Raw genomic sequence first — 16664 nt, forward strand, 5'->3', positions numbered from 1 at the left:
GCCACAGTAAATTCTGTGTGTGTGTAAACTTACATGGCAATTAAAACAAATTCTGATTCTGATTCTAAGGGCATGTAGATGTGAAGCTGTTTGGACGAGTGATTCGAGAGAAATAAGTACATGTGTCGCATAGACCTATTATTAAGAAGACCAAGCATTTAACCTTCTTAAAGATGGCGTCCCATGAGTTAATATGGCAAGTGCTCAGTTGCTCGGTAAAGCCAAGCCCCCACCCCTCGCTCCCCGACTTGAGGCAAAGGCTCCGGTGGATGTTGGTGGTATTGCATTTCCGATTAGGTACCCGACTCGTCCGGGCGATTTTATTCTATTGCATTAACATTTACATCCACCGCTCAAGACCGCCGGGTCTCAACACAAGCTCTTCTCCTGTCTGGCCCCCCAGTGGTGGAATCAACTCCCCACCTCCATCAGAGACACTGACTGTCTCTCTACAAAAAAAAGGCACAAGACGCACTTGTTCCGGGAGAACAACGGTACTTAGAAATGGTTTGCTTTACCCGATGTTAGTTTCCTCAAGGTGCTGATTTTGGAAGTTTGAAACCAATCTGAAATGTACTTAGCTTTACTTAGACTATTGGCCCTGTCTTCATTCTAGGACTATTTCCCAGGGTTGCATTAGGGCGCATACAACAGCACCCAGGCTATTTTCAGCCCAACCAATGTTAGCCTATTCGGAGACCTTAAGAAACTGTGTGAAATAACCTATATAATCAGTCAATGACCCCTTAGAAATAAACCGACGCAAATTTTAGAAACGCATCTCAAGGCCATTCTAGGCTATTGGTGCACTTTTTTTTTAATAGGGCAATCGCATTTAGAACTTGTATGCTGGTGCACCTATGCGAACCGTTGAATCGTACCATCCCTTTGTAACGGTGTGAAGACGGTGAAACTCACTCCTCATGCAAGAAGTCACCCGCGTCAACGGAGAGCTAGCTTTTCTTTGACGTAGTTGGTAGTGGTCGCGCTTAGGAAGTCGGAGGCCGAGCGTTCGAATCCCGTGATTGGTGAACTACTTTGTCAGACGAAGCGTGGCTACCGCTCTTACAGACCCGTCACACCTACAGTGCGTACAGAACGGATGTCACAAGAAACAACTGGGCAATAATCTTCTTCAGCTATCCGGGCCGGTTCCATAAAGCAAGTGAGTTTAAAGTGACTTTTGCTAATAATTCACCCCCAGGCCCCCACATAAGTTGGTTGTATAACCAGCTAGAGGAGTTACAAGGTTATATTCAGCTGATTGTGTAGGGGAACGCACATGTGGCTTCTGAACGAGAACTTACAACCAGACAGTCAGTGTAGGCCAAATGTATTTATTGTACTAGCTGACGATTTGCCTTAGCTGGACTAAGCGATGGCCCATGGATCACTCTCGGGTACTGCAATAGTAGCCTAATGGTCAAGAAATGTAAGATAGGCCTATTCATTTGGAGAAGTTTTGCCAGTGTTAGGTGGTGTTATTGGGTTACACACAAATAATTAGGTCTATTACCTTATCTTCCTGGCCAATGACAAACGATTACCTCAATTTAATGCAAATCTAAATTGGCAAACTTGATACAATCACACACACTTCTAATAGTTTGGGACATTTGGAGCTGAACTCGAAAGGAGTCTTATAAGATGAGAATCAAGTCTGGAAATCAGTTTTGAAGATGGGAATTCCTAGAAGAATATGGATACTTTAACAAGTCACGCCCCGAGCGATGCAGACACAAGATTTTCGAACACCCGCTCTAAAAGTTTGATTGCTAGTCCTACACGACAGCAGTGGCCTTCTTTACTTTTTTACTCTGTAGTTGTTTTCGTGTTTGATTGTAACAATTTGGAAATTAGACACGGTTGACTACAGTAAACACCACGCTTGAATACAACTGGAAATACTTTTTGCTACACCTGCTTGCTGGCACGTCCGGGGGACATTCATCAATTGAGTTTTCAAACATGTGCAGAGACCAAATGCCGTTTGACAATTGAAGAAAAAAAGACAAAGGTGGGTATTTTGTAGGTTATAGATTTTTTTTGTATCTACAGTTGAAAATAACAGCTAGGTCATTTTACTTCTTTCAAAATATTCCTCGATCGTGTAGCTAGGTAATAGCTATATAGCCTAATGTATTGGAGTTTACAACGATACACATAAGAATCTGAACCTCATCCTGAAACGGACTTTCGGAAAACATGCATAGCGTAAACTAGCTTACTGTTTAAGAACAATGTAGGGGATCCTGTTAACAGGGGATCCTGTTAACACATTATCTTGGGACTTCATCATAAATTGTAAACACTGCTGTTTTATTTTTTGGCATAACCAGTTAGGGTAGGCTACATTGATGTTGTGATGTTAACATTGTTTTACATATCTAAACGTGTTTAATGAATACAGTCCATCTTGGTCTGACAACAACGAGATACTCCATTATTCGTAATCCTTTTGGAGGTGGACTCTCAGTGGCTGTCTTTAGAGACATTTGTTTGGTATTCTTGTCAGTGCCTGCAGTCAGTCAACTCAATGCTGAATGTCCTTTTCTTTTATCTTGACTGTCATGCCAAGTTTAGTAAGTCATTTTCATACGTCTTTATGCTCCTTTATAGGCACAGTTATATTCAGTTTTTAACATTCTTGGCCATAGTTTATCATGTCAGAATGTGATGTTTTATTTCTCTGTTAAAAGAAAGGATACTACATAGAAGACACACAGTTTAAGAATAATTAGCTGGGAAAGGTATTTTCCATGAGATTTGTACAAATATTTGGATAAAACTCAGCAAAAGAGACAAACCATTGATCAAGAAAGATTAACCTCTTCAGTAAAAACAAGTGAAAAGGGCTGTCTTCTGGCCTTAAATTGGCCCAAATTATCCCTGACAAACCTGGATATTATATGAACTGTGTATTCATACATGTAAGAGAAAAGTTGTTGGTTAGGCTAACCACTAAAAGAAGGAATGTCTGAAGTGTTCAGACATGTGTTGTGACAAAGCCAGCATGATTCTGGCACTGCAGCAGTACCTGGCAGGGCTCGCATGACACTCATGTACCTCCCGGTCCTCTTTCAACTACACAGAGAAACTTGAGCTTCCTGTTCTTTCTCCCTGTTTCTCTTATCCCACCTCCTTTCTCTACACCTCTCCTCCAGCTGTCTTTGTCAATACACTCACACACCACCCTTATGGAGAGATGCAATTGTACCTTGTACACAGGTTATATTTGTCCGTATTCAAGTTCAACATATATGATATAATATTGATGTAGTAGTGCAAAGCAAATGTTCAACATTTGCAAGGATTTAGCTGACATGCGCACTACACACACAATGTACTTGATACGTAGAAATGCAATACCTAAGGTAATTGGTGCAGAGAATCACATGACCATCCCCCTAGAGTCCTATGACACCTTTCTCCTTACTCCGCCTCTTACACCACACAGACACACTCGCACACAAACACACACAGTATCAGGTATTTCAAGGTATGCCAGAGAAGTGACTCATCGGAAGTGTAAAACGTTAAGGAAGGACCGAAGCTAAAATGAAATAAAAAAAACATATGTAATCTTTTCTTAAGACCCCGCTGACAATAGACAAACTAAAAGGTGAGTTATTTGATCTTTGCTTTTGTAGTAACTACTTGACTTCGGATCTTTGTGTTTTTAATCTATCAATTTCATAACTTTCACAATCTGTATAGTCACTGATGTAGTGATAGCGATTGTTAAGGTGAATTGTTCAATTCTTTTCAAAAAGGCTGTTTACTGCTCAAAACTACAGGGTTAAAATAAGTTGGGTGGCTTTGTGACACCTGATCAACTGTCTCCAATGAAGTGCTGAATCAGCCATGAAGGGGAGGCCTGTGTTTCAGTTTCTGACTGAACCAGCTTTCCATAAATGACATTCAGGGGTAGTTTCCCCATTCACCACCAGCACTTGTCATTGACTAAAAATGACCATAAAGGCTTACATTTAAGTAGTATTTTAGTTAAGGTCTTTTTTATATATAATATAAACTGTATAGACTTGTGCCTATATCCTTGTAAACTGACTTGTAATTTGTGCTTGAGGGACACAGTATTGTGCCACATTCTTTTGTTTTACTTGTGTCATTACAGGACTGACTTCCAAAGATTCTAGATTTGCAACTGACTAATCCCACTAGGATAGCAAGATGCAATTTTCACATTTGAATCTTTTGAATTGCATCACTGGGATCTTTTTGCTGTATTAGTGTTCCATTAAAGCTCAAGCATCACCTCCAGGGCAGGTTGCCCCCAACCTCCCCTAGGTGCACCACACATGTACAATTGTCTCATCCAGATTTAGGTAATGTCTATTGCACGATGCCAGAGCCATTTTGGTTCAGTTTGGTAACATTTCAAGGTTTGTTTTGGATACTGTGTTGCCAGGGAGAACTCAGAAGAAAGTGGAAGTTTAAAGGTCATTTGGTTTTGTGCTTTATTGAAGTTAACATGCGTAGGTCCAGTGTTTCTAAACCAGATAAGAATTGCCTCAGGAAAAGTTTGAACCCAGAATCGGTCATCTTCGATATATAGGCTTCACACTTAAGGTGTATTGTCCTTGTGTGAAACTGCATTACGAGTAAGCCTAAAGGCAGTAGACCTAGATGTTTGGTTATGTCTAATATTAAGTAATCAAGCTATATTTTGGTGATGTTCTGTGTCTTTTTGCTTGGAGAGACAGTTATAGCAGATAATATCGTCTGTGAAAATGGTAGAATGCCCCTTTCTGTCTTTGGCTTGCCAAGCTATCCCACCATATCAGTATACATGAATAGGATGCATTTCCTGTATGTGTTCACACACCCACACTCACTTTGTATTCCTTTCCCCCTGAATGCATACTTAAGCTGCACAGGCTTTCAACCAATATACTCCCCATAAGCCCAGGTTTAATTGTTGGCCTGCTGTCTTCGTGAAATATGAAAACTGAGACCATGTCTAAAAATGACTGGGTATTATAAATACTGTGCTTATGAGAAGTAAATAGGATGTCTCACTGCAAATATATCAACCTTTTAATTTTTTTAAATCTTTTGCTTAATGGACAAATATTTCCACATTATCTTGTCATTACATTTATCTGTAAAGTGCCTGCCTCTCTTATTTTCCTACCCGCTCATGCACCCACAAACACACCCTCCCTGTCTCTCTTTGTGTCAACACATAACCTGCTGCTCTGTTAATTTCAAAGTCCATTCATTGTTGCCTAGTGATGTAAAAAGCAAGGTGCAACTACAACTACAAAGTCAGCTGACCGGTATAGGACATGGCTGAATTCCTGTGGTGAATTATAATGTGTATTCAAGGAGGGTCTCGATGACTTCTAGCTGATATCAATGTGTCTATTTTCAAGATGGCCCTCCCTTCCAGACAAATAACAGTTTTAAAGTCTTATCGGCTGTCTGAGAATGCTTATTTACCTGTGTATGTGTTGGCCAGCATAGCAACCATATCTTTTTATGTTTGTACGTCAAAGTATGTCTGCCTTTATTCTGTATAATCAAGCTGCCTTTAATTGTTACTTAAGAAAAACAAGTATGTATAAAATGCTTCCACTACCACTTACGTGCTCACAGAAGGCCCCAGTCTGCAGTCAGATGATGATATGCTCTGATTCACACAATGACAGCATTACTGCTCATGTAATGCTTACTTCTTTTGCTGTCAGGCAGCACAGGCAGATCAGAACTTGCATTTTTGCTATTTGGGGCAGAGGGTTTCAAAGCTCACTCCAGTAATTGTGTTTGTGAATACGTGCAAGCGTATGCGTTAAAACGTTTGCGGTGAGTAACTGTCATTATACTGTATAAATGGACAAACAAGCTTGCAAACATTGCTGGTGATTGGTACAGGTCAGTGACCTCATTGGGGGGTTGAAAAGGCAGTTTCTGACAGTATCTCTTTGTAAACAGACAGTACTCTCATTGAATATATAGCTCTGCCTCTAATTATCGTCAAGGACCACTTTAGCTTATTGTTGAGAAAGTAGTCAAAAGTGCAGTGTACTGTCAGTTCTTCAGTTTGATAAGTGTTGGTGATTTTAATTGTGTTTTATTATTCTGTGACTGGGTCTTTCATCCAACAGTGTTGTCTCTTTGAGGCATATTGTGAACCTGATGTGAAAAGTGTTTTTTGTATTCCCCACAAAAATATTTAACAATTACAATTTAAATTTTTTAGAAGGGCAACATGGAGAGTGGATCATTCAACAGGAGATCATGGGCCTCACAGTCTTTACGTGTCACCGCCAAAGAGCTGTCATTGATCAGCGGCCGGGGGAAGACCAATGCTATCGCGGAGCGCTTCTCGAAGTGAGTAAAATATACCAAACAGTAGTTTTGTCTACCGTACTAACACTTTACGTAGGCTATAGTCTATCTTTGTCATGCGTGTGTGAAAAAATCACATGTGGATCCATTTTTGTTGTAGGCCTGCCATACAGCTCCTCATCTGCAGTCCTAACATTCCATGCAATTGTTAAAATACTTTGATAGGTTACGTAATTACTGTACAGTTTAGAAATTGCGATGATAGTTTCTGTGGTTCAAATTGTGGTTAGGAGAATCCTTAATATATATATATAGACTGGTAGCTATATTTCAAACGTAATCTGTTCAAGATCAGTTAATCAAGAATTTTGAAGATTCAATTCAGTTAGAAATGTTGTTAAGAGGATCATGTAATCTAAATGAAATGAACATGAAAAGTGAAATCCCAAAATAAAAAACACAAAGGTAGCTAGGCTATTGATAGATTTGATAGCTTGAGACTGAAAAAAAAGATGTTATGAAGGCACTATTTCTAGCTTTATGCATTTATTTCAGCAGTAATTTAATACAACTATCTGTCCAGTAGATGGTGATATGGAAAACAACTAGACTGATACTCTCAGTTGTGGTGATAGTGTTTAATGGGGCGTGTTTGGATCAGAATGACCTGATTAAAAGCAAGATGCTCTTTTGTTTTAATGGCCATCAAATGTCCGATTTAAATTAATTCTGAATGGCTATATTGTGTATTATCAAATAGATGTCATCATTATGTTAGTACTGTTGAAATGGCCACAGTGAATTGGACAAAAAATGTCAGCTTTATGCAGAACTATATTGCTTCAGCAGAGGTCAGTGTTGGTCATCTCGCCCTCTTCCCCTCCCACAGGTACCAACGAGCGGCTGAGGAGTCCAATGCAGAAAAGAAGAAAGCAGTAAGTATCTACCTATTCCCCAAACAAACTGCCCGTTACTAGCTCCCCTTTGTTGATTACTTTTGATCAACCCATAGTCATGCCCATAATCCCACTTCAAATGCCTAATCCCCTTTAATACCATCTGCTACTGCCATAGTTAGTTGCCTTTGTCAGTTGGGCTGTGCTTGATTGGACTAGTGAAGGGCATAAGAAATCACCCAGTAACAGGCAGGATTATAAGGTAATTCAACCATATTGAGTGTCATCCTTGTTTTTGCATACATTATGTAGTTTGGGGTAAAATCAGGTTTTGTGTTCTCTCAAATAATATTTTCTTCCTTCTGACAGAGCTAAAATATTTACTGTTCAGTCACTTATCAAATCTTTAAGACTTTGTGACCATCTGATCCTTTGTTAGTATAACTACAATTTCCTGCCATATGACTAAGATTTAACCACAAGAATGTCCACAATGATGTGAACCTTCCAAATTAGTATTCACCAAGGTCAGCACTAATGTTATTATATTAGCTTGTAGTAGTCTACTCTTGATTGTCCCTTGTGCTTGGCTTTTCTACTGAGCCAGATCTGTAATGTTAGAATTAGGTTTTGCGGAAGTGTGTCTCCCCAGTTGTGTGAGTGTGCATAAAGTGAGCCGGAAGCTGACTCTGAGTCATGGACCCAATGGACAGGATGTATCAGAATCAGGACGTAGCACATTTCATAAGGCCTTTGAGAAGAGAAAGGGTCAGGTAAAGGTGAAGATCAACTGAAAAGATAATGTCACTGATAACTGGAATAACTGACTACTTAAGAAGCACTTAAACAATGTAATATTGTGATTTTCCGCCACATTCCTCAACAGTTGTAGAGCATACAGTTTTAATTGAGAACTTGATCTTAGTGAGGCAGAGGCCATTAGGCTGTAATTAAATTATACATTACAGGATTTATAGACAAAATCATAATGTCTAACATTAACTTCCTCTATTGGAATAAAACTAAAATGAAACACGAGACCCAGCCGTTGAAGAGTTAAACTTTTCCTAAATGTATCATTTCCTGCTTTCTGGTTTCCTGGGTATTTTTTTTCTTCTCTCTCCTGGTCTTGATGGGGGGTGGGCTAGCTCCTACAAGCAGAGTTTTTTTCTTACTGCTAACATCTGGGAGAACTCAATCATTCTCTCTCAGCTCACAGACCCAGAGAAGGACTTCATCCAACACTGCTGCCTAGGTCTGCTTGACTTCGCCTCGTCTCTCCTCACTCACACAGGTTTCTCCACTTCTCTTTTCAAAAAAACAGAGAACAAACTTTTCATTGTTTTGTCCATTTGCTGTAGTTCAGCTGGTCTGACAAAGAAAGGGATTGTGTGTCTGTTTTCTGTTAGCTTCGGGTTTCTCTCTTACTGTCCTGTTCAGTCCTCCCTTTCTCCTTCTTCCTTTACCATGTGTGTGCTCGTCTCTGTCAAATCCTTTGTTGTGACTTGCAGAATGGATTCCTCTGGAGTAGCTAGATTATGGACTGTGTTCATAAAGAGATGTCTCAAGTAGAGTTAGGGTTTGGAGGTGTTTGTATGGACTACATCCACTCGCTCGTTGACCACCTCTTCTTGTTAAATGGAGAGGTAATGTTGGTTCTTCATTCAAGAGTTTTTGATCTTGGAAATTAATGAACAATGCACATAATTTATTTACTTTACTTTTGAATAGTCAAATGACCTGGTTTTTTGTATGCTCAGACATGCTGCAGTCTGGTTGGGTCTAAGGAAAGGTATGCTTGATTCACCAAATGGGTTGACTAATTTATTAGTTAGCTCAGTCTTCCAGTCAAAGGGTGTTCCACGCCCCTTTCTGTACTTTCCAGCTGTTTATAGTCAGTTATGAGCAGGCTGTTATTTCCATAGAGAAAATGGAAAACAAAACAAATGGGAATACATTACACATTAGAGCAGAGCTCTCCCTTCATCTATTTTGATAGTAGCTTGTCGAGATTATGGATAGTTGGTTAGTGGAGAGGACCTTCCCCGTTGTTTGTGGGAAAAGGTAAGGTTGCCACAGAATGGAATGCAGTTGAGAAAGAGTTGTCCATGTTCAGTCCTGCTCCCTCTGTCTGAAGCCAAGTCTTTTTTTGCTGCTGTGGCACTAAGTCTGCAGCTGACAGCAACCCCTGGACAGCTTTCCTCTCCTGGATCAGCTTTAGGAACAGCTGGTCATTGAATTTGCTGTCATTTGTCCAAGTCAGTAACAAGCTCACTCTTTACAGCATGGCTGCTGTAGGAAGAAATATTTTTTGGTGATGACATTATGTGCTTGTTTTTTCTGCAACTTTAGGTTGTATTGCCTACTAAAAAAATTATAAAGAAAATAAAGTGAACTTTTGGTACAGTGTGGAACTTGTGATCCATACTTGGCAATGACTGATGTGTTGGTTGTGTAGTCTCATCACATTTGTGTCAGTTTTACAGGAGGTCAGAAGTTGAGAATGAAGTGGTGTTCTCATCCCATCTCTCCTTTTCTTGTCCTCCCAGTCATTTGAGAGTCTGCCATCCACCCTGCGCTCAGGGAACCTGAGTGTTTTAAAGAAACGTTGGGAACATACAGGACCCCCTCAACAGGATAAAACTGTCCCTCTGCCCACAAGCAAACCACGTGCTCGCATTACCCCTCCAGCTGTGCCCAGACCTCCCCCCGCCACCAAAAACCATTCTCCAACCGAGAAGCCCCCTGGACCCTTGAACACTCAAGAAGGTCAAAGTATAGCCAGCCACCACCCGTACCTCCCAGCAGCAATAAAGCCAGCAGAGGGAGGAGAGAACCAGAGAGCAATGGAGAAGAAAGAGATGAGAACAAATGAGGTAGAAGAGGAGGAAGGGTTGATGCAGGTGGAGGAAAAAGTGGTGTCCAGCCCCTGCAGCCCCTGCAGCCCCTTGGAGAAACCCAGTATGCCTCTCAACAGTCTGAAGATGATGTTTGAGAAGGGAGAGGGAGGCTCAATTGGCAAGGTAAACACACACACACACACACACACACACACAGACAGACAGCAGTTATGTAGCTGACCTGTTATTCTGTTTTTGAGTTTTAAGACTGTACTAGTTACAATCTTTCTTTGGATTTTAGTCAAGTCAGTCACATGCTATTATACCTGATTAATTCATGCGCTTAAAAGCCCTGTCTGCTTCTCACATGGCTCCCCTTGGAGCGCTGTCTGTCTCAGTGCACATCAGTAAGTACAGACTGAACACATCTTTACCAAAACTACACACAAACAACCTTGCCCACTTATACACCTTGCAAATATACACATACAGAGAGAGACAAGGACTTACACCAGAAGTCAGATTATCGAATAATGTTAAAACTTAAAATACAGAAGGTTGCCCTAACTCTCATCAAAACCAAGTCAAATTAAATTGCGTAATAACAAGCTGTCCAGTTTTTTTTTGTTTAGCAAATATCCCTGAAAAAAACCCTGTCTTCCTGCTCCTCACAACTCTATGCCCTTCCAAAAATGTTACTAAAGTCACCTCCTCTCACTTTCTCTCACCCCTTTACTCCCAGCCCTATGCTCTCAGATCTAGTCTACCCTGACCGAGTTTAGTAATCCTCACCAGCCTTCTTTTCTGCCCCTTCCCGGACCCCTACCTCCACCCTGTATTGTAGCCGAGGGTCTGGAATGTTCTTGCATTCCTCTTTGTCGCTTTCTTCAAAGACCCACCTCTGGAATTCTACCTCTCTTTTCCTGCCCTCCCTCCTTGCTGTGTGACTCTTCCTTAGTGAAGTATTCTTTCTATCAGAACCCACCACACCTACACCATCTAGCCCAATACATTTCTATTAACTTTTTGTATGTTCTACTTTTGGTTTTCTGATTCATCAAAATTTAATTCAGTATTTGGGGTGACAATTTAACATGTTATCCTTCTGGACTGCTGTAGAACTGTCCTTTTTTGCTTTTCAGCTCTGACAGGCAGAGGTGGAGGAGGAATTGTGTGGATGTGCCATGCCTTTTGTGTTTACCACTTTTGTTAGCTGTTCATGAGCATTCACCGCAGAAAGTCTCCCCTGTGTCTCTGAAGAGGCTGGGTAGAGAACAGTGGTGGTGTTGTAGTGGTCCAGGACTCGTGAAGGCAAGCCTGTGTCATGCTGACCATGTTCCTAAGGTCCTGGGCTGCTGCTGAATATACTGCTTGGATTGTATAGAGGGGACTCTATTAAGGGGTCAACTTCAATTTGTTTTGGTCTGAGACCTGTGCTCACTGCTGAGTGTCCGTTTAATACACACAATTTTTTTTAAGCCCCTATTTTCACAAATTGTTACGTGTGTGTGTATAGTTATGTACATCCAATTTACTACGGATTAAGAATAATTTATAACATCGGTGAAGGTCGGCTGATCATTGGTCACACTTGCCTTTCCTTCAGCACACACACAGACATACAGAGCTCATCCTATTCCAGCTGTATCTCTGTGCCTGCTCAGCGTTGATGCCGTCTTACAGCAGTGCTGATGTCATGGCAGTGGTATGCACATGCTCCTTACCCCCAGATCACTGGAGGCCTACAAACCCTGACTCCTACAGAAAACACTGCTCCTTTCTCCCACCCGCATAACATCCTGACAGTAGACACTCTCTGTCTCTCGCAAACACACACATTTTCTTTGTTTCTCTCTGTGTCTCTTTCTTTTATCACCTCCTAACTGTCTGATGGACCTGCTCTTCCCATGTGTTTCTCTTTTTTCACCCCCTTTTCTGTAGTTGTAGTCCACCTCTCTCTTTCTCTCAGTACTGTTCAGTGCTAGCTCTGAGTAAGGTTTCAGAAGCATGATGCATCATGGTGAGAGTCCAAGACAATATAAAGAATACTTAAAAAAAAAACAAAGAAAGGTTACGTCTCTGGTTGGCCCTATTAATTGGGCATAATGTTCCTTTTGACCCCAGCTCTGTCTAATCTGGAATCAGTTAAAGTGGTTTTGGAGCTAAGTGTTCCTGTCTGTACACGTTCTTCTAGTCACATTGCACAGCTTTCACAATACTGGGCTAAAAAGAGCTGCCTTCTTCGAAACCGAACACCATGAAAATGGTGAAACAATCCCATCCCACGCCACCTAAACAGTCCTATTGTACAGTCCTTCATGTAAGCCTGTGAGGAGGGGAGGGGGCAGCTAGAGCTCCATGGTGATTTAAATGGGAGGGCCAGGAGAAACGGATTGTTTTAATTGACTAAATCTGTCCTTCACTCCTCTGTGTTGAGGATTACTCCTAAGTCTCTGTCTGGTTTACTCATCAGTGTGTGGACACATGGGCAAAAGGGAAATACACACAAACAATTCCCAACACAATTGCGGCTTGGCACACCCCATATATATATATATATATATATATATATATACACTTTTCTTTCTTTTCTGATTGGTCCTTTAGTGAAATTAAATCAGTGATGTAATTTCTCATTTGATTAGAACAGGGAAATGAAACATGCATCAAATGGGTATGAGAGATTATATATCAGTGAGTAAAAAAAGAGATTTCTGTAAGTGGTCATCAGTGTCCTATTGTAATTTAAAATGAATCCAGAAAGTGACTAATTAGGATACAGCTAGTGTGGGGGAGGGGTGATCCTAGAGGGGGGTTGTGGGGTTGGTCTTCTGGGACCAATAAGGAATTGACTTGGGTACAGACAAGAAGTCCTGAATCATTCTGCCACAAATATATAAAGTTTATGGGTCTATGACTGATTGTGTGTTTGACCTGACCTGAGTGTTCTCATTTAGGAGACAAGGACGGGACTCCGCCGGACCCCTTCAGAGGACATGGACAGACTTGGGGGTAACAGAAGTGAACACACATACAAACTGTTTTTGAATTGAAGATCACTGTTGTAACTTAAGGACATTTGAGTGAAAATGGCTCTGATGACTGTAAACCTTTGTGTCTGTGATCTAGGCCTTTCCTTATCTGAAAGAGTGTTCGAGTCCACATCACTAAGGGACAGGATGGCAAAATACCAAGCTGCTGTGTCCAAAAAGGATGCTGCAAGCATTGGAAGTTCATCCATGTGTGTATGTACATGTCATCCTACTATTTTACTGCTCAATTCTTATATGAACCTTGAAACCTTATCCAGTAACTGAAGAATATAACAACGTTTCTGCAGGGTATTATTTGTGTCCGATTTACCATTTCAACCATTTAGATGGTCACACTGTTCTGTATTGACGTGAGTTGTTTCAATCAACCCTGTTGTTTTTCAGGCCAGTGTCTCAGAAATGGATGAAAGTCACCTCAGTGGCAAGGAGATTGTGCCCCCTGGTGGTGTAGCTTTGGTCAGTACTAATAGATGTGAGAAGGAGAGAGATGGTGTGTTAGAGACAATGTTTTTGAGTTTTTAATGCAGCTGTCTCTTGTAATGTCTGTGTTTGTATATGCAAACATTTATTTATCAGAGTTCAGGCTGATAAACAGAGTAGTAATGTCCTGATAGTAAATCAACTCTGTGACACGGGGCAGTTAACTGTGACCTTGCTAAGTTTGACAGTTTTTCTCTGTCTTTTTCCCTTTTGCACACTCTCTATCCCCTTCTCAATCAGGTATCACCTTTACAGTCTAAAATAAAAAAACTGCCAGTTCATGAGACTAATGGTGAGTCTGGGAGACCCAGTCATACATGTGTACACACACACACCAGTATTCTGTGCACCCGTCCTGTGATGAAGTAGCTTCTGGTGTGGGGTTCAGGGGACAGAGCCAGTCCCAGCAGGATTCTGAGCTGTTCTTTTCTCTAATTGGGCCCCATAAATATGGGTAAAAGGGCAGCTCTGACTGTTGTTTACTCGAATTACTGTTATTTCCTGGTGTCCACTGTTCTACCTCTTATATGAGCCAAACTGGAGTCTAAAGCCTGCAATTGCATTGTGCTTGCTTTTTCTTTAGGCACTGATATGAATTCACATCCTAGCTCTAACAGTAGCCCTCTGTCATCTGCCCATAGTGATCCACCCAAGGCAACTAGAGTAAGTTATTTCCCTTATCATGACCCATCATTTTAAAAACTAAAACCTGATATTTACAGTATATGCCTGGCAACCCCAGTCCTCTTACATATATTTTGTATTACTAAATGTAGAAGTTCTGCTTGCCTGTGAGGGAAACTTGCATTGCTTGCCTAAAGACTGTGTACCCTCTGGAGAGACTGGTGGCAGATCAGCACATTTACCACAACACCTGCTTCCGTTGTGTCCACTGCAACACCAAGCTCAGGTCTGACTTTACCTGCACATACAGGGCTCTTTGTTGATACTTGACATAGAGATGTGTTACTCTTGAACGCTCATTTCTCAGGAAGCCTCTTGCTATATTAGCTAAGATTTTAGTTGTCTTTTTTTCTAACCTTTTACTGCCTTCGGTTTAGCTTGGGGAACTATGCCTCTTTGCATGGCAATGTCTACTGCAAGCCCCACTTTAGCCAGCTGTTCAAGGCCAAAGGAAACTATGATGAGGGCTTTGGACACCGGCCCCACAAAGAGCTGTGGACCACCCGGACTGACGAAGAGGAGGACTCGGATGGGGAGAGAGCTAGGCCAAAGGAATTTAAGGAACCAGCAGTAGTTTCTCATCCAGCTGAGAACAACCCAGCCAAACAACCGAGCCCCACTGTGGAGGAGTCTCCCATAGCCAAGGTAACAGACCTGGCTGCCTCTCTGGAGACACTGGCCCACACCAACACAAGTTCAAATGAGAAGCACAGCTCTGTGGAGAGACCAACAGAGACTCGCAGGCTGAGGATTGCCTGGCCCCCTTCTTCAGAGGGAGATTTAGGGGCTGGGACGGGTATAGGTGCTCGAGGAGGAAGCCCCTCCTTGGAGGGAGCTGCTGGGGGTCGGCCATGGAGGGCCAAGTGGCCCCCAGAGGGAGAGCTGCTGATGTCCAATCAGAGCCCAGAGCAGGCAGAGCTGAAAAGCCTGAGGAGAAGCTCCTCTCTGAAGGAGCGCAGTCGTCCCTTTTCTGTGGCTGTCACCGCTAGTTCCCCTCTGTCCCTGGGCCCCCGGGAGCCCCGCCGACCCATCAGGCCCCTGCTGGAGAGAAGGGGCTCTCTGGAGGAAACCCGCTCCTGGCCTCAGGACCCTGCCCAGCAGGCCCAGAGCCAGGCAGAGACAGGGAGGGATGAGAGAGGGAGAGATAAGAGGGAAGAGAAGCCTGTTCTACAAAGTGATGGTGCGATTGGAGGAGAGAGCAGCTCAGAGGAGGAAGCTGAAAGTCTTCCAAAGCAGACGGAGAATAGAAAGGAACACATGTCAAGAGAGAAAGCAGCAGCAGCAGCAGTGGAAGAAGTGCCTCTGAAATGCCAAAGTGCCTCACCAGAAATCCCAGCATCCCCCTCTTCACCTCTGCATGTCAAACACAACCGCACCTCCCAGGATGTGGGATTCTGGGATGGGGAAGAAGAGGGAGGAGAAGGGGAGGAGGAGCTCACAGTGGAGCAGATGATCAAGAGGAATCGCTACTATGAAGAAGATGATGAGGAAGATGATGTCTGAAAAGGATTTGTCTATGTCCCCCTTTCAGACAGCAGAATTAGCTTAACATGTATGAAAGGGTGAGGATGATGCAATGGGGGGGGGAGGGCACACATTTTTTCTAACTGTGTTGGTGCAATTTGTGATTTTATATTAGGTTTAGTGTTCATTCTGTATTAAACAACTCCTGGCCTCATGGATTCCTTGAATTAATTCAAAGGTAGGCAATGGATCCTGACTGGTGTATTGAAATGTTTTGATCTTTTTGGTACTTTTGGTAGTTATTTTTCTTTATGCAGCAAAGGCTGGTAAGTCTGTTTTTAAACTCTTAACTAAACGACCATCTCAATGACAATGCCTTCTTATTATATGGGAATTATAAAATTGTGGGGTAATAAAATATACATCCTATGCTGGAACCTCTGCATCTTTCACTTAAATATTGTCTTGCTTTGAAAGATGGTGGTGAATGATGGATTAAATATCGATAATATTAGCCAGTCCAAATCACTGCCACATGGATAATGGGAAAAGTATTTCTAAATGCTTGTTAAGTGTTAAACACTTGGATTGCTTTGATTTGAGAATGACAAGTTTTGTTTGCTTCTATGGTCCAAATGAGTTGTCTGAGTTCAGTGTTTCTGAATGGTTATGCTTCCTGCATTTGCTAATTTCCAATTAAAAGGTACCTGGTTTAAACTGTATAAAAATCATATTTTGTAATTGAGTTAAGAACTGGATATATGCACATTGTCAGATTTACCCTGATTACGTATACTGTACTTTACTGAGGACCAATGTTTTTTATATCTTTATGGACATTAAGTCATTAAATTACCATAATGCCATTATTTTCAATGAATAAAATGGTTTATTATGGATATGACTCTTCTTATTTAAACATGAACTCAAGTTGA

At 41.7% G+C, this 16664-nt stretch overlaps 1 protein-coding gene across 5 annotated transcripts; it reads left to right on the forward strand.

Annotated features, from left to right (window-relative positions):
- Positions 1–1079: 1079 nt before the first annotated feature.
- Positions 1080–16628, forward strand: LOC124470674 (LIM domain and actin-binding protein 1-like). Of its 5 annotated transcripts, none has more exons than XM_047024643.1 (11): positions 1080–1165; positions 6224–6354; positions 7202–7247; positions 9758–10231; positions 13006–13060; positions 13178–13293; positions 13486–13557; positions 13822–13873; positions 14165–14244; positions 14358–14491; positions 14643–16628. In XM_047024643.1, exons 2-11 carry the CDS (start codon positions 6233–6235, stop codon positions 15766–15768), a joined length of 2277 nt encoding a protein of 758 aa, XP_046880599.1. In that variant the 5' UTR covers positions 1080–1165; positions 6224–6232; the 3' UTR covers positions 15769–16628. The 5 variants fall into 5 exon arrangements, with proteins under 5 accessions (XP_046880599.1, XP_046880598.1, XP_046880597.1 ...); XM_047024642.1 differs by lacking the exon at positions 1080–1165 and adding an exon at positions 1744–2017; XM_047024641.1 differs by lacking the exon at positions 1080–1165 and adding an exon at positions 3452–3622.
- The last annotated feature ends 36 nt before the right edge of the window (positions 16629–16664 follow it).

Source organism: Hypomesus transpacificus, chromosome 9 (assembly GCF_021917145.1).
Source record: "Hypomesus transpacificus isolate Combined female chromosome 9, fHypTra1, whole genome shotgun sequence".
Classification (NCBI taxonomy): Eukaryota; Metazoa; Chordata; class Actinopteri; order Osmeriformes; family Osmeridae; genus Hypomesus; species Hypomesus transpacificus.